Source organism: Neofelis nebulosa, chromosome 1 (assembly GCF_028018385.1).
Source record: "Neofelis nebulosa isolate mNeoNeb1 chromosome 1, mNeoNeb1.pri, whole genome shotgun sequence".
In the NCBI taxonomy this organism is placed as follows: Eukaryota; Metazoa; Chordata; class Mammalia; order Carnivora; family Felidae; genus Neofelis; species Neofelis nebulosa.
The window spans coordinates 221,257,405-221,281,492 of NC_080782.1; the positions used below are offsets into that span (position 1 = coordinate 221,257,405).

The 24,088-nt window shown below is 37.6% G+C and overlaps 1 protein-coding gene across 19 annotated transcripts in view; it reads right to left on the minus strand.

The window, feature by feature from the left end:
• The window catches only part of RCBTB2 (RCC1 and BTB domain containing protein 2), a 59,592-nt gene that overhangs the window by 19,084 nt on the left and 16,420 nt on the right, over positions 1-24,088 (minus strand). For 7 of the 19 annotated variants that reach the window (XM_058685527.1, XM_058685490.1, XM_058685558.1 and 4 more), the window contains 4 exons: positions 9,144-9,242; positions 6,341-6,405; positions 1,148-1,303; positions 805-955 (listed from right to left, as the gene is read on the minus strand). In XM_058685527.1, the coding sequence (XP_058541510.1) occupies positions 805-955; positions 1,148-1,303; positions 6,341-6,382 (349 nt within the window). In that variant the 5' untranslated portion in view covers positions 6,383-6,405; positions 9,144-9,242. Of the gene's footprint in view, positions 1-804; positions 956-1,147; positions 1,304-6,340; positions 6,406-6,750; positions 6,847-9,143; positions 9,243-10,698; positions 10,953-24,088 lie in introns of those variants that run through there. The other 12 variants (XM_058685579.1, XM_058685564.1, XM_058685605.1 and 9 more) reach the window with 6 other exon arrangements.

Below are 24,088 nucleotides of genomic sequence, written 5' to 3' on the forward strand. Positions count from 1 at the left end.
AAAACTAGCTTTAAGTTCCCCTTTAACCTTAGTTCATACTTTCTCTTGAATCTGATCCAGTAATTCCTCTCTGCCTTGTTAGTGCTTTGATGCCTCTATGGAAAAAAATTAAATATTTTATCTAGAATTTTTAGTTGTTTCCAGTGAAGAAGTGGTCCAAATAATCTAGCCTATTACTGGCAACCAAAATTCCCTAAAATTTATGTGAAATAAGTATACAACACAGTATTTATAAACTTTATTTTCAATTCAAAGAATAGTAATGAAATGAACACCTAGCTTAAGAAAAGTCTAAGGTATGATTTAATTATAATGTCTTATTAGTCTGAATTCATGAAATAGCCATCAGTCTATTATTCATGGTAATTATATTTCAGCCATCAGTCATTATTCATGGTAAGAATCCCAGTGTGCTAGGAGTCAGAGAACATCTTGGACTTAGCTTCAGTGTCTTAGTTCATAGATCAGAGATCTCAAGTTCAAAAAGTCCAGAGTGAGTTAATTTTAATGCAAAATAATTAAACTTATGAAGGGTAAACAAAAGAGGTTTACTGGGCTTATAGCACTGTCATTCTCACATCGAAAGTGCCAATAACTGCTAGATTCCATCTGCTCCATTATCTTACTCTGATACTCAGACATGTTCATATTTCACATTGTCCAAAGCACAGTCAAGTTCACAGGACAGAGCCGGAAACTCCTACCCAATCAAGAAGTATGTTCTCGATTTAACGGGTGGTCCCAAATCTTGTTTCTCAACAAATAAGGCAATGGCTAAACCTCTACACTGTGATCCTAGGTTACCTGTTGTGGCAAGGACAATATGGGGGCCACTCCCATAGCTGAGGCAGGCTATTTTTTTGCCACTTAAAGAATCCAGTCTCCGAGGTTCAATGGTGCTCTGGACGTCACCTAATCCCAAACAGCCACAGCAGTTTGTGCCAAGCACAAAAATCTGTGGGAAAACGACTGTTAGTTCAAGCACCTCTATTTCTGACAAACCTGTAATTACTGCTTCATTGTATAACATTATGTAACAAGTAAGAATCTACTCTCATGCTTTCTTCTTAACCTTAATTCCTCAGTTTCTGCCCCACTCCGTCAAACCTATTACGGTAAGAGGCTGAATTTTTTCTTCAAAATTTACCTCATCATTTACTGTAGTATATAAAACTTCATTGCCAGCACTGCCAAAGACACAGGCCTGACGAATTAACTGCAGTTCTTCCTCAGAACAAAGGGAGAAAATTGGCCACTTTCCCACATCTAACATCTTCAAAGATGACAGAGTAGCCTGTACTGGCTGAAAAGGAAAAAAAAATACATATATATATATATACATTAAGACTATTAATTAAAAAATACTTTTTTTTTCCTTCCCCTTTTAATTCTGTAGAAGAGTCAGCACCAGTTCAGGCAGGGACGGCTCTCTTTTTGAGAGGCCCTTTATAGCTACAGGAAATGCCTCTACAAACCCACTGCTTCAGTCCTGCTCTCACAGCCACCAAGAGACAGAGACTCCAGGTGGGATCAGATCTCACCTACTAATTTTCCTCAAGGCCACAGGAATCATCCTGACTGACTTCTGGGAGGCCGAATGGCTAGCAAGTATTTTCAGCATTGGCTAGGTCTTAAATGTAGCTCTGGAAACTAGGCTGGTTGTAAAGGCAGGAAAAACAGAGAGACAGCACTGCTATTTCATCAGATGCCTAAGTCTTAACAAAAAGTGTCCTTGGAAAAGAACAATGCTGAAGGTGACACCAAGGAAACGACTCAGAAGTGCCGGTTCATGGGTCCATTCTGACCACCAGTTGAGCAGTTAGCGGCTTCTCTCATCCCCCCACTCAGGTTTGGAAATAGGAAGATACACCCACAAAGTGTGCATTCATTTGCTAGGGCTGCCATAATAAAGTACCACAGACCGAGTGGCTTACACAAAAGAAATTTATTTTCTCACAGTTCTGGAGGCTAGAAGTTCAAAATCAAAGTGTCTACCAGTTTAGTTCCTCCTGAGGACTGCAAGGGAAGGATGTAGGTCTCTGTCTTAGGCTTGTAGATGGCCATCTTCTCCCTGTATCTTTACATCATCTTCCCTCTATACATGTCTGCCTCTGGGCCCAAATTTCCCCTCACCAGTCAGACTGGATTAGGGCTTACCATAATGACCTCATCGTAACTAAACTAAATGCATCGCAATGACCCCATTTCCAAATAAGGTCACCTTCTGAGGTACTGGAGAGTCTTAGTGCATGCCAGAGTGGGTGGCTTATAAAAAACAAAAGTTTACTTTTCACAGTTCTGCAGGTTGGAAATCTAAGATCAAGGCACCAAAGTGCTCATGTTCTGATGAGGGCCCCCTTCCTGCATCATAGCCATTGCCTTCTCCCTGTTTCTTCACAGGGTGAAAGGGTTAGGGATCTCTCTGAAGCACCTTTTATAAAGCACCAATCCCATTCATGAGGGTTCCACTACCTTTTGTTCCTTCCTCTATCTTTTGTTCTCTTCAGCCCCTTCAGATTGGATGATGCTCACCCACACCAGGGAGGGCAAACCATTTACTGAGCTCAACAATTCAAACGCTATTCTCTTCTGTGAGGTAACACCCTCAGAGACACACGCAGGAGCAATGTTTAATCTGGGCACCAGTGGCCCACTCAAGCTGACACATAAAATTCAGCATCACACCATGTGAAGACACACGGTGAAGAAGCCCATGTGAACCATGGAGGCAGAGACTGAAGCAATCCAGCTACAGGTCCAGGAACACCAAAGATTGCCAGGAGCCACCAGAAGCTGGGAAGAAGGAAGGCTTCTTCCCTAGAGCCTTCAGAAAGCATGGCCCTGCTGATGACTTAACTGCAGACTTGTAGTCTCCAGAGCTATAAAAGAATAAATTTCTATTGCTTCAAGCCACCCAGTTTGTGGTACTTTTTAAAGGCAGCCCTAAGAAACTAATACAGAGGGTAAGCAGCTTATAACAGCTCACAGCACCATCCTGAGTTAATGGCAGCACCTGACCAAGATGAGCTCCCCTGATGCCAAATCCAGCCACTTTCCCTCGCGATGTCATTCAAGTTCTAAGACCCTGTCTGGAGAAGGATGTCTTCTATTCTCTTTTGGGCAGCACCCAAGGCCACTACAGAGCTAAGGATGGAATCTTGTTAGGTTAGCTTTTATTCTAAGCTTCTACACAAATTATCCACCTCCATATATCATGAAGGAATCTTATTTTCTATGGGGTCTTCATTTTATTTTTTTTCCTTTAAATTAAGTCTATAAATTTCAAAAAGAACAACATTTGGAATGTGACCTCAAATATTTATAGATGAACTAATGTGTGAATTAAGAGAATTCTTATATATTATTTCCAACCTTGACAATTGTAGGGCATAGATATTGCTATCCTCATTTTAAATGCAAGGAAACTGAGGCACAGAAGCACTAAGTAACCCTCCAAGATCACTTACTTCTAAAGATTGCTTTCCACACACCACATGTTGCAGAGAAAACAGTTCACATAAAGTTATACCACTGGTAGACCTACTGCTTGCAATCACAGGGCACTGGCTGGTCTCATAAAGTCCTTGCTGAACAGGGCAGTAATCCACACTGTGGGTTACCTTCCATAAACAGGGCAGATGGCAATATACGATGAGAAAATAAGCACCGCTACCTCATTTTCTCCTTTCAAGCAGATTTCTGGACTGCAACTTGCCCTGCTACAAAAATCAAGTGGTCTCTTAGATGCCTAGAATCAGGTTATAAATCCAACAAGCTCCTAAACACTTGTCTACAAAGCATGGCCCACCTGTATAAAACCTCTAGTACCCACCTCCCATCCCCCCATGACTCTACTAACCACTGGGCCTCGTGTGTGTGTGTGTGTGTGTGTGTGTGTGTGTGTTGGGGGGGGGGTGATGTCACCTGCAGTCATACATTTGTTAAAGGATGACACAGGTCAACAAAACATCAGGTCTGACAGTATCATTGAACATGTATTGAGTGCAAGGATCTAAAGATATAAAAACGAAACATCATCACTCCCTTCAGGGAGCTCAAGATAGAAAACAAATATTTACAATATAACCTGGGTACAAAGGAGGTGTGAATACCTCTAGTACACAACCCCCACCCCCCCATGACTCTACTAACCACTGGGTCTCATGTGTGTGTGTGTGTGTGTGTGTGTGTGTGTGTTGGGGGGGGGGTGTGATGTCACCTGCAGTCATACATTTGTTAAAGGATGACACAGGTCAACAAAACATCAGGTCTGACAGTATCATTGAACATGTATTGAGTGCAAGGATCTAAAGATATAAAAACGAAACATCATCACTCCCTTCAAGGAGCTCACGATAGAAAACAAATATTTACAATATAACCTGGGTACAAAGGAGGTGTGAATACATTGCTTTCAAATATCTGTCAGACTGGCTCCTGGAGGTTAGTCATCAAAAATTCATTGTTCTAAGTCTTTTGGGGGAGTTATTTCATGGGGGAACTGATGACTTACTTTACGAAATGCATACATTTACACTTTTTGAGGTAAACATTTAGTATCAGTCTCAAGGAACTGTAACATCTTTGTTCACAGAAGAAAAATACATTTTTCTCTCCAACACACTCAAGAGTATATACAGCTGTATACACTGTATGTATTATAAACATGTACACGTATCATATGTATATATACACTCTCTGTATATAATAAGAGTGTAGGTAGCATAGGGTTCACATATAGCGCACCTTGTAGGACCTGCAGCCACCCTGCATGACAGCAGCCATCTCTACAAAAGGCACCCAACCACCTCTGTGCCCACCTGCTAAATAAGGGACTGGCTGAGCAAGAGCCAAGGCAGGCAACAGACAAATCTGAATGGGGCAAAAACATTGCCAGGAAATGAGAGCTTAGCAGTAGACAAGATAAGTCATCTAGATTGTGTCCCTAGAATTCAGTCCTAATTTGGCCCAGGTAATCCTCCTTCCTACATATAACATTATTATAGGTAATAACTATTTCCTGGCCAGATTTCCTTTACTACTTTGCTCACATCCAGCCCCTCACCCCCCTGTCTTTCACTGGCATCTATCTGGGAGACACAAAGTAGTGAAATTTTAACATTAGCTCAAGAAAAATATAATTAAGGAAACTAAGCTCCATAAAATTAGAGACCAAGAAGCATTTTATTATTCTTTTGAGTATGTGCTACTGATCTAACTCTGCTTCTCTAACAATATGAAGAACCAGATTATGATACTTCACCTGACTCCAGACGATTACTAAGTTGTCACAATTAAATTTAAAATACAGCATATAGCATTAGAACCAAAATTACCCGTTGGGCATGCCTAACAAAAAAAGTTATTTTAAAAAACCCACCAACACCTTGCCTTTTGAAGACTTCCTGGCAATGTAACACTTTATATGTAATAAAGTCATTTCATTGCTAATTCTGTGAGTCTGTTCTTCTATTTTACAAAATCTGTTGCTCCCAGGAAAAATTAGGAATTTTTCTTTTAGCATTTTATAACATTCTCAAGTTCTATACATTACTTTTGTAAGCTACTTTCGTACTTTCCTACAAGGGTTCACAACAAACACGTCCATGTATCTGATACTATGGTTCAGTTTTAGAAGTTCTGCCACCTTTGCACACTATGCCGGCTTTGTATAATTATTTACATCTTCTATTGTGTTTTGACCATATTTATTTAAAAAGAGCAGAAAACAGGAAAATGAAAGTTAACAGTGGCAGTTAATATTGTTACTAACGAAGAACAGACATCGTGTCAATTTAATAAAATTAACACAAGATGGAAAATGATGTGCATGCTGAAAGGTGTGAAACTTCTAACATCAGTTGGACACTGACTAGACTTAAGCTGGTTGACTGTAATGTTAAGCTGTGGTGGAAAATAAATAAGTTAAAGAATATCTGTGACGAATTAAGAATATATCATCTAAGATTAGGTGTTTTATAGTTTTCTGAAATCTCTGGGAATGGAGCAAACATTGCTCAACTCAGACCCTCTTGCAGGGTGGTATTATCTGTGAAAGTAGGGATGGTCTGTACTCCTCATCCAGCTCAAAAGGCACCATCTTCAGGAACCCTGCCCTACCCCTCAGACAATACCCACAGTCTTCTGCCAGCCCCTTTGGCATTCTCTGTACCCACAGTAATTATGTTTGCATCTGAGTAACTACACTGTGAGCCCCTCAAAGACAAGTACTATCTCACTGATCTTCCTATTGGATGACCAACAGATGATTGGTATAGGTTTCATGCAACAGAAAATACATGCTCCAGAGGCATGTTTTTGTTTGTTTGTTTTTTCTAACCTTGCCACTTTCTCCATAGGAAAGGGAAAGCTCTTCTTCCATACGGACTCAGTCCTGTGCAGTCCCTGAGGAAAAAGTATGTGGTAAAATCAGGATCCTGTGTGTGGAATGAAACTAGGCAGGTTAAAATTATTTTACTTCCAATTAACAGAGAAAATAAGCTAAGCTCAAATATGGTGAAGGGAAGATAAGGGAATTAAGGTGTAGTCATGAGAGTTAACAGCTATAAAAACCAAAAGGTGTTTTAACTGTTCTGAAACTATCTTATGGTCTCTTATGTAATCCTCCTGCTGAGGTCTGGAAAAGTAATCCCAGGATAAATGAAGATTCTTAAATCTATAGGGAAATGAGTAGAAAATTTTCATTTTACAGTTGACCTCCTCTAGATAAGGAAAAATAAAATTTTAGACCTTGGTCAAATTTTCCCTGGGATTGGAAAGTTCCAAATCTGTGAACAGCAGACTTATCAGTTCTCAGCTCCACTGAAGAGTGTATGATTTGCTAAGCTGGAAAAAAAAAAAAAAAAAAAAAAAAGAAAGAAAGAAAGAAAAAGGAGGAATGAATGAAAAAAATGAAAGGATGAACCAAATATGGCTTTGTTATCCTAGACTTTAACAAAAAATCTGCAACAACAGCCACCAAGTAGGTAGCAACAGCACTCAATGTTCTTGCCTTAATTAACCATCTCCACAATGACTACTTTCTACCACATAGAAGTAACAGCAGAAGCAGCTCTAACAAAAGATATGCAGTATGTCTAGACTGTGGTTCAGTCATTACACAGTTAACTATCCCATCACTAAAAATAAATATAAAGAAATATTCTCCCCTACCCCAAAGCAATAGAATGAAATCGTATTTAATAATGTTGATATTTCTGATTTATTAGTTTGGGTTCTATTTACTCAAACAAATACAATCCACATTTCAAAGGGACTAACATCAGAACATTTTATCTGATATTATTTATGAGCAGTTAGAGCTTTATAATAGAGAATGCTGGTAAAATTTTGTTCTCATCAGCTATAGAAAGGTCTCTTAGAATATAAGGAATAATCATATTCAGAATAATTGTAACTCAAACTATGACAACTGATACAAATCATTGTTTCTAATGTTTGGAAAAGATATGCTTGTTTTTAAAATAATCACTTAGACTTTTCTCACTTATTTATTTATAAAACTTGGTCTAGTTGCCAATATGGGAAGATAATTTCATGTGACAGTTAATCCTACTTGATCTGTGCTTCTCTATTAATTTGCAAGTGTTGTTAAGAGAGGCAACCCTGACTCGTGCATTGCTATAACCACCGCAGGACATGGGTCACAGCAGACCACAATACCATATATTGGTTGAAAGCATCCTTTGAATACAGCTTTTTGTATACAAGAGACTGCCTGCATTGAAGATTCTTTTCGTTTTGTTTCATCCTAACTGCATCATCTACATTTTGCCCCAAGTTTACTAGAACAAAAAACAAAAAGAGGAGAGGGAAAAAAGAAAGAGGAAGAGAAAAAAACTAGAAAAGAAGTCAAAGGCAAGAAAAAAGAGGAAATGAATAAGAAGAGAAAAAGGGACCAAAGAGGAGATGCCTCTCATTGTATTGTAGGCTACCTTGTGCCTAGTAGAAGGGAAATCTTTCCAACACACTAACCAGTAATCCCGGTTTGTCATTTCCCACCCTACCCCTCACTCTACCATTGTAAGTAACCAATTCCATCATTTTCTGATTTATTCTTCCTGTTTCGTTTCCTCCTTACATAAAAAATAGCAATTTTATATACTCTTGGGCAATTTGCATTTTTTTTAAACTCAGTTAACAATATATCTCCTGGAAATCATTCCATATCAGCTAACAGAGTTTTTGTTTTGTTTCGTTGGTTTGTTTAATCAACTGAGTATCCTAGTTTTTAAAGGAAGAAAATAAATAGCTCTTTTTGGTGTCTTTGATCAATTTCAATTATAGTACCTATTTAAAAATTAGAGTGGTGGAACACAGCCCATTGTGTTTATTTGACACTCAAGTTAAGACATAATTGCATGAGTGGCATATTGAAATTACCACAATCAAAGAAATAACATTTGTAAGATTCAACTAACATTAACCATAAGATTAACATAATTTCATCTTTATTGGTCAGAACATTCTTGAAGATTTAAAAATGATTCAAGAATAAGTACTATTGTACAGTACTGTGAAAAAAAAACTGTTGAATTCTCTAGCATTGTAGAAAGTAGACTGATTTTTTTTTCTCACATTATTTCAGTGTGATACAAACATAATAGAGAAAACTAGCGTCAATTTGCACCACTTAAGGAATATAGTTTATGGAATATATGTGAGTATTATAGTTATCTTATTCTATTTTCTACATGATTTTAGCAGGCTATTATTACTATCAATGTTATAGCAGTATATCAATATATACTTCCTAAAAATCCACAATATACAGAATACCATACCTTTGAATTACAAATAACAGTAGCAACAATAATAATGGTTAAAATAAACAGTAACCCTGTGCCAAGTATTAAGTGCCTTATATTATCTCATTAAACTTTACAATAGCCAAAATGAACAGACACAATCATTGCCTCCATTTTATGGACATGTTTACAAAACTTGACCAACCATCACCAACCAGTCAGGGTTAGAGCCAGTATTTGAACACAAGATGGATTTCAAAACTTCTCTCTTGGACCCTCTCCTGTATTTCAAGGATATTTTAAGTTTTCCTATGTACGTTCCCATTTTATTTTGTACTGACTGGTTGGGAAAGTTCCCTCCAAATATTTTTGTACCTGATTGTTTTAAATTTCTGGAGCTCAATATTCAGTCATCTTTAATCCTGTTCTGTCTAGATCCTTGTAAAGTTGTCTTCTAGGATAAAGTTAATGTGACTGAAAAACATAAATACATAAATTCTATTAGAGAAAAACAGAGAAGGAAAAGAATATACCATCTTGCAACTACAACAAGCTATTATTTATCTGAGAAGTATACAGTTTAAAAACTGTATTAGCTCTGTTATTAAAAAAAGTCAGTAGATATGCTCAATTATTAAAAATCAATATTGTAAAATATAACTTTTAGATTTTATACTTTGTAAGTTTTGGGACAATACTTCACCAACTTGAATACTGTAACATATGAAAAAACTCTATACAGTTTAATTTGTAATATGTCAACACAGAAAATGCAAGAGAAGCCATCTGGAATGTGAAAAAAGCAAAACTTTCATTTTTGGAAGAAGGTATAGAAAACATCTTTGTGACCTTAGGGCAGGGAAAGATTTCTTAAATAAAACACAGAAGCATAAACCACAATGTCTGGTAAAACTTAAAAAAATATGGCATACTAAAAAACAAAATGAACAAAGGAAAACACATGCCACAGAATGAGAGAAGATATTTTCAACATATATAACTGGTGGCTTACAAAGAATTTGTATCCAGAATAAAGAATACCTAAAAATCCATAACAAAAAAACCAATCCAATTTAGAAATGGGCAAAAGACAAGACAACTCACAGAAACAATAAACATATTAAGAGATGCTCAAATTCACTATGGAAATGCAATCACAGTGAGACAGAGCTCACCCATCTGCAAAATTAAAGGGGGATAATACCTAGTGTTGGTGAGGATACATATCATAAAGCACACTCATACTGCTGTAAGAAAAGCAACTGGTATAATCACTTTAGAGAGTAACTCAACAATATTTAGGCCAGAGCAGTGTCTTTTGATCTTTTTTTTTTTTTTGATACATGTATGTACCTGAAACAAAAGTTCGACAAAATAATTCTTACTCTTATTATATGATGTGCTTAAGGACATCCTTTTTTCTATTTTTTCTGCCTTACTCTATTCTGCTGTATCCTACTCTATTTTATCCTTTCCTATTTCACTATTTAAAAGAAAATGCTGGTCGGAGGAGCTAAGATGGCAGAACAGCATCGAAGTTTTTTTTGTGTCTCGTGTCCATGAAATACAGCCAAACCAACACTAAACCATGCTGCACACCTAGAAAACTGATCTGAGGATTAACACAACAATCTACACAACTGAACCACAGAATTCAGCAGGTATGTGGCGCGGAGAGGTGAATTTGGGGAGCAAGAAGCCACAAAAGGTAGGGAACCGCTTTTGGGGGCGGAGAGAGGACGGAGACTGGGGAGGGGGGTAGAATACGGGAAAAGCACCCCTCCCCAAAAGCAGCTGGAGAGAAAATGGAAAAGTGGAAACAGCTGCAGGGACTGAACTAAAAAGGGAGAAAGGAGAAAGGAGAGGGTTTAAATTCCATTAAGACTCTAAACACGGGGAGCACAGAGTCTGCAACTCTGAAGCTCAATACCTGGATGTGCTCTGGTGTGAAGGGTGAATCCCCAGGAGTAGAGTGGATTCTGGGGCTCTTCAGGTCACACAGGGACAGGCGGTTCCCCTGCTGGGAGGACACCTGGTAGAGGCTGTGTGGGTACCCCAAAGGCAAGGTCCAAGTGGACCCAGGAGAACAACCACATTCGTTGGTGCTGGAACAAGGTCGTTAAGGGTAAAGCCTGGTGCCAGATGTGTGTTGTGATTTTCCATACTCCCTGAAACGCTGCTGCTGCACTATCTTGCGAACTTTTTCTGGGGAGGGCTGGCGCCCAGCCATAGTCTCTGGCATGGCCCCACAAATGTTCCTGGGTGCGGCCGGCACCCAGCCATTGCTCGATGAGACCCTCCTGCAGAGGGGCAGAAAGGGTCAAAGCCGCAGTCCCCCAGAAGTAAGGGGTCAGGAAAAACAGCCACGTCTGAGACAAAACTCAGGAGGGAGGTGCTGCCTCGGGCTTGGTCATGGACTGTGTAAAAGCGGGAGTGGATAGAAGCCAAAGACAAAGGACTGGTGCACGATTGCTGATCGGGGAGAACAGAGTTCCGATACTAGAGACTGGCTAACTGGGTGATGCCATTTTTACCACTCCTGCGCGTGCGCACCTACGAGCACTACAACAATCCACCCCAGTAAGGTAAGCAGCGCCATCTACTGGAGAACCCAGCCGTTACACTGAGACCCGCGCAACTGGGCCAACCTTGATCTTCAGGAACACAAGTCTCTCTGCCTGCTTAGTTTATGGACTATAAAGTGCTTCATAGTTTGACTTCTAGGGGAAGATGAAGTGATTTCAGTCGTATTTCAGTATGTTCACTGGTCCATCTATTCAATTTTCTTTCTTTTTTCTATTTTTTGTTTCTTTTCTTTTTCTTGAACACAGAAAGAGAAAAACCTCATTTTTATTTTCAATTGTTATTAAAAAGATTTTAATTTTGGGTGCACCTGGGTGGCTCACTCGGTTAAGCATCAGATGTCAGCTCAGGTCATGATCTCATGATTTGTGAGTTAAAGCCCCGCATCAGGCTCTGTGCTGACAGCTCAGAGCCTGGAGCCTGCTTCCTCTCTCTCTGCCCCTCCCCTGCTCATGCTCTCTCTCTCTCTCTCTCTCTCTCAAAAATAAATAAACATTAACAAAAATGTAAACAATATTTTATTTTTTTTCTACTGTATTTTTTACTTTTGGGTAAATTTTTTCAAATTCTATTTAATTCCACCAATTCATTTTAGTCACTTCAGTGTATTCATTTTTTCAAATTTTCAAACAATTTCCGTTTTTTTCGTTCCCCTTTTTTCTCTAATCTATCAAGACCCTTTCAACACCCAGACCAAAACACACCTAAGATCTAGCATCATATATTTGATTTTGTGTGTATGTGTTTAACTTTTTTAATTTTAACACTTTTTTAGTTTTAATTTTTTTACCTCATTAATTCCTTTTCTCCCTTCAAAATGATGAAATGAAGGAATTCACCCCAAAGGAAAGAGCACGAAGAAATGACAGCCAAGGATTTAACCAACAGAGATACAAACAAGATGTCTGAACCAGAATTTAGAATCACGATAATACGAACTCTAGCTGGAGTCGAAAATAGATTAGAATCCCTTTCTGCGGAGATAAAAGAAGTAAAAGCTAGTCAGGATGAAATAAAACATGCTATAACTGAGCTGCAATCTTGGATGGACACCACGGCAGCAAGGATGGATGAGGCAAAACAGGAATGAGCGATATAGAGGACAAATTTATGGAGAATAATGTAGCAGAAAAAAAGAGGGAGATTAAGGCAAAAGAGCATGATTTAAGAATTAGAGAAATCAGTAATTCATTAAAAAGGAAAAACATCAGAATCACAGGTGTTCCAGAAGAGGAAGAGAGAGAAATAGGGGTAGAAAGGTTAGGTGAGCAAATCATAGTGGAAAATTTTCCTAACCTAGGGAAAGACACAGATATCAAAATTCAGGAAGCACACAGACTCCCATTAGATTCAACAAAAACCGACCATCAATAAGGCATAGGAGAGTCAAATTCACAAAATACTCAAGCAAGGAGAGAATCAGGAAAGCAGCAAGGGGAAAAAAAGTCCTTAACCTACAAGGGAAGACAGATCAGGTTTGTAGCAGACCTATCCACAGAAACTTTGCAGGCCAGAAAGGAGTGGCAGGATACATTCATTGTGCTTGACTCAGAAAAATATGCAGCCAAGAATTCTTTAGGCAGCAAGGGTGCCATTCAAAACAGTAGGAGATAAAGTTTTCCAAACAAAACTTAAAGGAGTTCATGACCACTAAAACAACCCTGCAAGAGATTTTAAGGGGGACTCTCTGAAGGGAGAAAAGATGAAATAAATAAATAAATAAATAATAAACAAACAAATGAATGAATACCAAAAGCAACAAGGACTAGAAAGGACCAGAGAACACCACCAGAAACTCCAACTCTACAAGCAACATAATGGCAACACATTCATATCTTCCAGTACTCACTCTAAACATCAATGGACTCAATGCTCCAATCAAAAGACATAGGGTAACAGGATGGATAAGAAAACAAGATCCATCTATATGCTGTTTACAAGAGACCCACTTTAGACCTAAAGACACCTTTAGACTGAAAGTAAGCAAATGGAGAACCATCTATCATGCTAATGGTCAACAAAAGAAAGCCAGAGTAGCAATACTTATATCAGATAATTTAGACTTTAAAATAAAGACTGTATCAAGAGATGAAGAAGCGCGTTTATCATAATCAAGGGGTCTATCCACCAAAAAAACCTAATAATTGTAAACATTTATGCACCAAATGTGACAGCACCCAAATGTATAAATCAATCACAAACATAAAGAAACTCATCGATAGTAATACCATAAAAGTAGGAGACTTCAACACCCGACTCACAGCAATGGACAGATCATCTAATCAAAAAATCAACAAGGAAACAACAGCTTTGAATAACACACTGGACCAGATGGACTTAACAGATATATTCAGAACATTTCATCCTAAAGCAGCAGAATATACATTCTCCTCCAGTGCACATGGAACGTTCTCCAGAACACCACATACTGGGACACAAATCAGCCCTCAGCAAGTACAAAAGGATCGAGATCATACCGTGAATATTTTCAGACCACAATGCTATGAAACTTGAAATCAACCACAAGAAAAAATTTGGAAAGGTAACAAATACTTGGAGACTGAAGAACATCCTACTAAAGAATGAATGGGCTAACCAAGCAGTTAAAGACGAAATTAAAAAGTTCATGGAAGCCAATGAAGATGATAACACCACAACCCAAAACCTCTGGCACACAGCAAAGGCAGTCATAAGAGGAAAGTATATAGCAATCCAGGCCTTCCTAAAAAAGGAAGAAAGATCTCAGATACACAACCTAACCTGAGGCCTTAAAGAGCTGGAAAAAAAACAGCAAATAAAACCCAAAACCAGCAGAAGACAGGAAATAATAAAGATTAGAGCAGAAACTAATGCTATCAAAACCAAAAAAAAAAAAAAAAAAAACAACAACAACAACAACAACAGTAGAAGAGATCAATGAAATCAGAAGCTGGTTCTTTGAAAGAATTAAGGAAATTGATAAACCACTAGCCAGTTTGATCAAAAAGAAAAAGAAAAGGACTCAAATACATAAAATGAAGAATGAAAGAGGAGAAATCACAACCAACACAGCAGAAATAAAAACAATAATAAGAGAATATTATGAGCAATTATATGCCAATAAAATGGGCAATCTGGAAGAAATGGACCAATTCCTAGAAACATATACACTACCCAAACTGAAACAGGAAGAAATAGAAAATTTGAACAGACCCATAACCAGTAAGGAAATCGAATTAGGAATCAAAAACCTCCCAAAAAACAAGAGTCCAGGGCCAGATGGCTTTCCAGGGGAATTCTACCAAACATTTAAGGAAGAGTTAACACCTACTCTCTTGAAGCTGTCTCAAAGAATAGAAATGGAAGGAAAACTTCCAAACTCTTTCTACAAAACCAGCATGACCTTGATTCCAAAACCAGACAGAGACCCCACTAAAATGGAGAACTACAGACCGATTTCCCTGATGAACATGGATGCAAAAATCCTCAACAAGATAGTAGCCAACCAGATCCAACAATACATTAAAAAAATTATTCACCATGACCAAGTGGGATTTACACCTGGGATGCAGGGCTGGTTCAATATCCGCAAAACAATTAATGTGATTCATCACGTCAATAAAGAAAGCACAAGAACCATATGATCCTCTCAATAGATGCAGAGAAAGCATTTGACAAAATACAGCATCTTTCCTTGATAAAAACCCTCAAGAAAGTAGGGATAGAAGGATCATACCTCGAGATCATAAAAGCCATATATAAAAGACCCAATGCTAATATCATCCTCAATGGGGAAAACCTGAGAGCTTTCCCCCTAAGGTCAGGAACAAGACAGGGATGTCCACTCTCGCCACTGTTATTCAACATAGTATTGGAAGTCTTAGCCTCTGCAATCAGACAACACAAAGAAATAAAAGGCATCCAAATTGGCCAGGAAGAGGTCAAACTTTCACTCTTTGCAGATGACATTATACTCTATGTGGAAAACCCAAAAGATTTCACCAAAAAACTGCTAGAACTGATTTATGAGTAGAGCAAAGTTGCATGATATAAAATCAATGCACAGAAATCGGTTGCATTCCTATACACCAACAATGAAGCAACAGAAAGAGAAATCAAGAAATTGATCCCATTTACAATTTTACCAAAACCCATAAAATACCTAGGAATTAATCTAACCAAAGAGGTGAAAAATCTATACACTGAAAACTATAGAAAGCTTATGAAAGAAATTGAAGAAGACACAAAAACATGGAAAAAGATTCCATGCTCCTGGTTAGGAAGAACAAATATTGTTAAAATGTAGATACTACCCAAAGCAATCTACATACTGAATGCAATCCCTATCAAAATAACATCAGCATTCTTCACAGAGCTAGAACAAACAATCCTAAAATTTGTATGGAACCAGAGAAGACCCTGAATAGCCAAAGCAATCTTGAAAAAGAAAACCAAAGCAGGAGGCATCACAATCCCGGACTTCAAGCTATACTACAAAGCTGTAATCATCAAGACAGTATGGTACTGACACAAGAACAGACACTCAGATCAATGGAACAGAACAGGGAACCCAGATATGGACCCACAAAGGTATGGCCAACTAATCTTTCACAAAGCAGGGAAGATTATCCAATGGAATAAAGACAGGCTCTTCAGCAAGTGGTGCTGGGAAAACTGAACAGCAACATGCAGAAAAATGAACCTGGACCACTTTCTTATACCATACATAAAAATAAACTCAAAATGGATGAAAGACCTCAATGTAAGACAGGAAGCCATCAAAATCCTCCAAGAGAAAGCAGGCAAAAACCTCTTTGATCTTGGCCACAGCAACTTCTTACTCAACACGTCTCCGGAGGCAAGGGAAATAAACGCAAAAATGAACTACTGGGACCTCATCAAAATAAAAAGCTTCTGCACAGTGAAGGAAACAATCAACAAAACTAAAAGGCAACCGACAGAATGGGAGAAGATATTTGCAAATGATATACCAGATAAAGGGTTAGGATCCAAAATCTATAAAGAACTTCTCAAACTCAACACCTGAAAAACAATCCAGTGAAGAAATGGGCAAAAGACATGAATATACACTTCTCCAAAGAAGACATCCAGATGGCCAACCGACACATGAAAAATTGCTCAAAATTACTCATCATCAGGGAAATAAAATCAAAACCACAATGAGATACCACCTTATCCCTGCAGAATGGCTAACAGTAACAACTCAGGCAACAACAGATATTGGCGAGGATGGGGAGAAAGAGGATCTCTTTTGCATTGCTGGTGGGAATGCAAGCTGGTGCAGCCACTCTGGAAAACAGTATGGAGGTTCCTCAAAAAATTACAAATAGAACTACCCTACCACCCATCAACTGCACTACTAGGTATTTATCAGGGATACAGGTACGCTGTTTCGAAGGGACACATGCACCCCAATTTTTATAGCAGCACTATCAACAACAGCTAAACTATGGAAAGAGCCCAAATATCCATCGAGGGATGAATGGATAAAGAAGATGTGGTACATATATTCAATAGATTATTACTCGGCCATCAAAAAGAATGAAATCTTGCCATTTGCAACTACGTGGATGGAACTGGAGGGTATTATGCTAAGCGAAATTAGTCAGAGACAGACAAATATGACTTTACTCATATGAGGACTTTAAGACACAGAACAGATGAACATAAGGGAAGGGAAGCAAAAATAACATAAAAACAGGGAGGGAGACAAAACATGAGACTCAAATATGGAGAACAAACAGAGGGTTACTGGAGGGCTTGTGGGAAGGGGGGGATGGGCTAAATGGGCAGGGACCATTAAGGAATCTACTCCTGAAATTGTTGTACTATATGCTAACTAATTTGGATGCAAATTAAAAAAATAAAATTAAAAAAAAAAAGAAAATGCTGGTCTCAACTCACTAAAATAATTTCATGATCACTAAGAAGTCACACCTTATAGCTTGGACAGTGCTGGCCTAGATAAACTCTAGAGCATATTCACAATTGTTTGCAATAGAAGAACACTAGAAATAGCAAACAGAATTGATCAACAGGATTCCTCAACAGAATTTATCAACTGTGGCATGTGGATACCATACAGCAATTTTTTTTTTTTCAACGCTTTTTATTTATTTTTTGGGACAGAGAGAGACAGAGCATGAACGGGGGAGGGGCAGAGAGAGAGGGAGACACAGAATCGGAAACAGGCTCCAGGCTCCGAGCCATCAGCCCAGGGCCTGACGCGGGGCTCGAACTCACGGGCCGTGAGATCGTGACCTGGCTGAAGTCGGACGCTTAACCGACTGCGCCACCCAGGCGCCCCCCATACAGCAATTAAAATTAGACAGAATCAACACAGATAAATCTCCAAAATAATTTTAGCCAAAACCACTAAGTCACAGAATGATACAGATGGTATACTATTTGATAAATTAATTCATCAAATTTAATAAAATTTAAAACATGCAAAAGACAATACTATTTTAATGTGTCATGGATACTGACATATATATGGGTGGAGTCTGACGGGAATTTTTTGTAATAGGAAAGTTTTGATAAGGGTAATGCGAAAGATAAAATTTTCCATGTAATTCTCTCAGTGAATTGGTATGATTGGCTTTTCCATCTGAGAAGGCAGTTTTCAAGATATTAAACTTAAATTATATTAATAATTGGAGTATAGGAGAATAGTTACCCAATGTTAAAGAAAACACCATTTTGGAGTCAAAATACATCCATTCTAATATTGCCTCTACCATCAACATAAGAATTCAATAAAGTCTTGATAATCACAACTCATAAACCACAATCTCTTTTGCCATCAGAAAAAGAAAATTTTATCAATACCAAAAGAAGATAACAAATAAATAACATGGACAAACTATAGTATCTTAAATGCCATGGAAGAAATTTCAAAATAGACAAAAAGTTTACTATTAGCATATTAGAATGGCAAAAATGTATTTTCTACTTCTGGTCCAAAACTGCTTACAATGATCCAGCAATTACACTACTATGTATTTACCCAAAGAATACAAAAAATACTGATTCGAGGGGATATAAGCACACCAATGTTCATAGCAGCATTATCAACAATAGCAAAATTATGGAAAGAGCCCAAATGTCCAGTGTCTGATGAATGGATAAAGAAGATGTGGTGTGTGTATGCATGTATGTATGTGTATGTATGTGTGTATATACATATACATATATATATACACACACACACATATATATATGGAATATTACTCAGCCATCAAAAAGAATGAAATCTTGCCATTTACAATGACGTGGTAGAGCTAGAGAGTATTAAACTAAGCAAAATAAGTTGGTCAGAGAAAAATACCATATGATTTCACTCATGTGGAATTTAAGAAACAAAACAGATGAATGTAGGCTGGTGGGGGGGGGGGGAGGCAAACCAGAAAACAGACTCTCAACTAAAGAGAACAAACTGAGGGTTGCTGGAAGAGAGGATGGCAGTTGAATAGGTAATGGATATTAAGAAGGGCACTAGTGATAAGCACTGGGTGTTGTATGTAAGTGATGAATCACTAAATTCTACACCTGAAAGTAGTATTACACTGTATATTAGCTAACTGCAATTTAGATAAAAACTTGAAAAAAAATTTTTTTTTAAATAAAACTGTTGAGCTACCTGGGTGGTGCAGTCAGTTAAGCGTCTGACTCTTGGTTTCAGCTCAGGACATGATCTCACAGTTCGTGGGATTGAACCCTGAGTCAGGCTCCTCATTGACAGCATGGAGCCTGCTTGGGATTCCCTCTCCCTCTCTCTCTCTGCTCCTCCCCCAATCATGCACATGCGTGTGCTCTCTTTCAAAATAAACTTAAAAAACAAAATTAAATTAAAATAAAATAATAAAATAAAATGAAGTAAAATAAAATAAATACAATACAATGCAATACAATAAAACTGTTTACAAATTTCCCCCTTTTCTGCACAGGAGGGCAATGTTTCTTATGGACCTCTTATAGACCTCTTCTTCTCTTATAGAGAAGAGGTTGGCATCTGTATTAGGAAGATCTCTTCACGGTGATAGAGTGTCACAGATTAAGATCATTCTATACATGGGGCGCCTGGGTGGCTCAGTCAGTTGAGCGTCCGACTTCGGCTCAGGCCATGATCTCACAGTTTGTGGGTTCGAGCCCTACATCAGGCTCTGTGCTGACCGCTTGCTCAGAGCCTGGAGCCTGCTTCAGATTCTGTTTTTCCCTCTCTCTCTCTGCCCCTCCCCTGCTCACACTTTGTCTCACTCTGTTTCTCAAAAATAAATAAATGTAAAAAAAAAAAAAAAAAGATTATTCCATACAATTCTTACTACATGTTATTTACTGTTTTTTTCCTTACATGTGTTTTCACACTTACAACTTGACTCATGTATGTTGTTCATTAGTGCCTATGCTTCGCAAAACAGTTTATGAATTTCCTTTTTTTGGAATGTAATAAGAAGTATGTTATTACAGAATCATACCATACTCACATTTGCTTCACAATATAAAAAGAAAATGAGAGAATGCCTTTTCAAAGAAGAAACTCCTACCACTGATCTCTGCCTTTAGAGGACCTAAATTGGACACTCACAGGGCCAATGTTTCAAGTTTTTGCAACAGTAATTTTCAAAAGCAAATATACATTAACAAAGGTAATTTTTTTGTATAACATTTTTTTTTTGTTTTGTGCAAGTTTCATTACAATGTGGGAAGCTAACAATCATAATAGGTACATTATACTGTATATTGAAAAGTGATGGTGCCATAAAAATGAAAATGGAGCAAGATAGGAGGGATCAGGAGTCTTGAGGTTGATTATAAGGTTTTCAATTTTGAACAGGGTGGTCAGAGAGCTTCCCTGACTATATAATATCTAAGGAAAGACTTGAAGAAAGGAAGAAGTGAGCTCTGAGTACATCTAGAGCAAAAGTGATCCACACACAAAATCTATCCACTGCTAAAGCTCTGAGGTAAGTAGGTTTGAGCAGAAAAGTGACAAGATCTGATCTTGTTTGGAGTCACACTAGTTCTGTGCTGATATTTCTATTATTTTCTCTTTTTTATTGAGGTGTAATTGACATGCAACATTACTTTCAGGTGTATAACATAATGATTCAACATCTGTATACACTGTGAAATGGTCACCACAATAAATCTATTCGCCACCATAAGTTACAAGAAAAAAATTTGTTTCTTATGATGAGAACTTTCAAGATCTACTCTTCTGGCAACACTCAAAATATGCACCTACAATATTATTGACTATAGTCACCATGCTGCACATCATACTCCATGTTGTATTCATTTCATACCCTGAAGTCTGTACCTCGGAACCCCCTTCATTCATTTCATCGCTCCCCCAACCCCCTCACTCCTGGCAACCACCACCCTTTTCTCCATCTCTATAACTTTTATTGTTGTATTACTTAGATTCCACATATAAGTGAGATCATACAGTATTTGCCTTTCTCTGATTTATTTCACTTAGCATAGTGGCCTCTAGGTCCATCCATGTTGTTTCAAATGGCAAGATCTCATTCTTTTCTATGGCTAAGTAGTATTCTGTTGTGTATATATACCACACGTTCTTTATCCATTCATCTATCTGTGGGCACTTAGGTTGTTTTTATATGTTGGCTCTTGTAAATAATGCTGCAATGAACACAGGGATGAATATATCTTTTCAATTTAGTGTTTTCATTTCCTTTCAGTAAAAACCCATAAATGGAATTGCTGGATCATATGCGACTTTTTTGAGGAACCTGTTTTCCATAGTGGCTGCACAACTGACATTCCCACCAACAAGGCACAAGGGTTCCCTTTTCTTCACAACCTTGCCAACACTTATTATTTCCTGGCATACTGATAACAGCCATTCTAACAGGTGCGAGGTGACATGTCATTGTGGTTTTGACTTGCATTTCTCTGATGATTAGTGATGTTGAGCATCTTTTCCTGTGCCTGTTGGCTATCCGTATGTCTCCTTTGGAAAAATGTCTGTTCAGATCCTGTGCCCATTTTTAATTGTTTATTTGCTATTGAGTTATACGAGTTCTTCATATTTGAATATTAAATCCTTATCAAATATATGATTTGCAAATATTTTTTTCCCATTTTGTAGGTTGCCTTTTCATTTTGTTGATGGTTTCCTTTGCTGTGCAGAAGCTTTTTAGTTTGATGTAGTTCCACTTGTTTATTTTTGCTTTTGGTGTCAGATCCAAAAAACACTGCCAAGACCAATACCAAGAGGCTTACTGCCTATGTTTTCCTCTAGTTGTATGGTTTCAAGTCTTACATTCTAGTCTTTAATTCATTTTGAGCTAATTTTTGTGTATAGTTTAAGTAATCTAGTTTCATTCTTTTGCATGTAATTATCCAGTTTTCCCAACACCACTTATTAAAGAGGCTGTCCTTATCCCCATTGTATATTCTTGCATTGTGGGGCAGAAATTAATTGAACATATGCATAGGTTTATTTCTGGGCTCTCTATTCTGTTTCATTGGTCTAGGAGTCTGATTTTATGCCAATATCATCCTGTTTTGATTACTATGGCTTCATAATTTGGTTGAAATCAGGAAACATGATACCTCCAGCCTTGCCCTTCTTTTTCAAGATTGCTTTGGCTACACAGGGTCTCATACAAATTTTAGGATTATTTGTTATACTTCTGTGAAAAATGCCCTTGGGACTGATAGGAATTGCATTGAATCTATATACTGCTTTGAGTAATAGGGACATTTTAACAATATTAATTCTTCCAATCCATAAGCATGGGATATCTTTCCAATTATTTGTGTCTTCAGCAATTTCTTCCATCAGTGTCTTAAATTTTCAGTGTGCAAGTCTTTCACCTCCTTGCTTAAATTTATTCTTAGGTATTTTATTATTTTTGATGTAATTGTAAATAGGATTTTTAAAATTTCTCGTTCTCACAGTTTGTTAGTGTATAGAAATGCAATAGATGGGGCACCTGGGTGGCTCAGTGGGTTGAGCATCCGACTTTGGCTCAGGTCATGATCTCGTGCTTTATGAGTTCGAACCCCACATCGGGCTCACTACTGTCAGCCTGTCAGTGCAGAGTCCACCTCGAATCCTCTGTCTCCCTCTCTGCCCCTCCCCCACTTGCACTCTCCCAAAAATAAAATATATGTTTTTTAATGCAACAGATTTTTGTATGTTGATTTTATATCCTGAAACTTTACTGGATTCATTTATTTATTTTTTACTGAATTAAAGAATCTAACAGTTTTTTGGTGGTATCTTTATGGTTTTCTATATATGAAATCATGTCACAAATAGTGAAAGGTTTCTTTCTTTCCAATTTGCATGCTATTTATTTATTTATTTATTGCCTAATTGCTCTAGGACTTCTAACACTATGTTGTATTAAAGTGGCAAGAGTAGGCATCCTTGTCTTGTACCTAATCTTAAAGAAAAAGCTTTCAGCTTTTCATCATTGAGTATGATGTGAGCTCTGGGCTTGTCACATATGGCCTTTATTATGTTGAGGTATGTTACCTCTTTACCCACTGTTAAGAGTTTTGTTTTTGATTTTTTTTTTAAGATTTTTTTTAACATTTCTTTTTAATATTTATATTTGAGAGAGAGAGAGAGAGAGAGAGAGAGAGAGAGAGAGAGAGAGAGACAGAGCATGACCAGGGAAAGGGTAGAAAGAGAAGGAGACACAGAATCCGAAGCAGGCTCCAGGTTCTGAGCTGTCAACACAGAGCCTGATGCAGGGCTCAAACCCACAACCTGGGAGATCATGACCTGAGCTGAAGTAAGAAGCTTAACCAACTAAGGGACCCAGGTGCCCTGACAGTTTTTTTCTTAAACAGATGTTGAACTTTGTCCAATGCTTTTCTGCATCTATTGAGATGATTATATAGTTTTTATCCTTTATTTTGTTAATGTGGTGTATCATGTTGAGTAATGTGTGAATGTTGCCATCCTTGATCCCTGGAATAAATCCCAGTTGATCATGATATGATCTTTTTAATGTATTAGTGAATTCATGTTATATTTGCTAATAATCTGTGTGCAGTATTTGCAAATATTTTGATGAGAATTTTTGCATCTGTTCATCAGGGATAGTAAACTGTGAAATCCTTTTTTGTTGTTGTTTTGTTTTGTTTTGTGATATCCTTGTCTGGTTTGGGTATCAAGGTAATGCTGGCCTTGTAAAATAAGTTTGGAAGCATTCCCTTCTCCTTAATATTTTGGAAGAGGTTAAGAAGGACAGATATTAAATCTTCTTTAAATGTTTGGTAGAATTTACCAGCAAAGTCATGAACTTTTATTTGTTGGGAAGTTTTTGATGACTGATACAATTGCCTTACTGTAATACACCATAGTCAGTCTATTTTCTATTTCCTCATGATTCAGTCATGGAAAGTTTCTAGAAATGTATCCATTTCTTCTCATTGTCCAATTTGTTGAGCTATAGTTCTTCATAGCAGTCTCTTATGGTCTACTGCATTTGTGGTATCAGTTGTAACTGCTCTTTCATTTCTCATTTTATTTGAACCGTCTCTTTTTTTTTTCTTGGTGAGTCTAGCCAAAGGTTTGGCAACCTTTTGTTTGTCTTTTCAAAGAAACAGGTTTTAGTTTCATTGATCTTTTCTATTACTTTTTGTTTCTGTTTCATTTGCACTCTGATCTTTGTTATTTCCTTCCTTCTACTATGTTTGGCTTCATCTGTTCTTTTCCAGCTTCTTTAAGTGTAAAGTTAAGTTGTTTG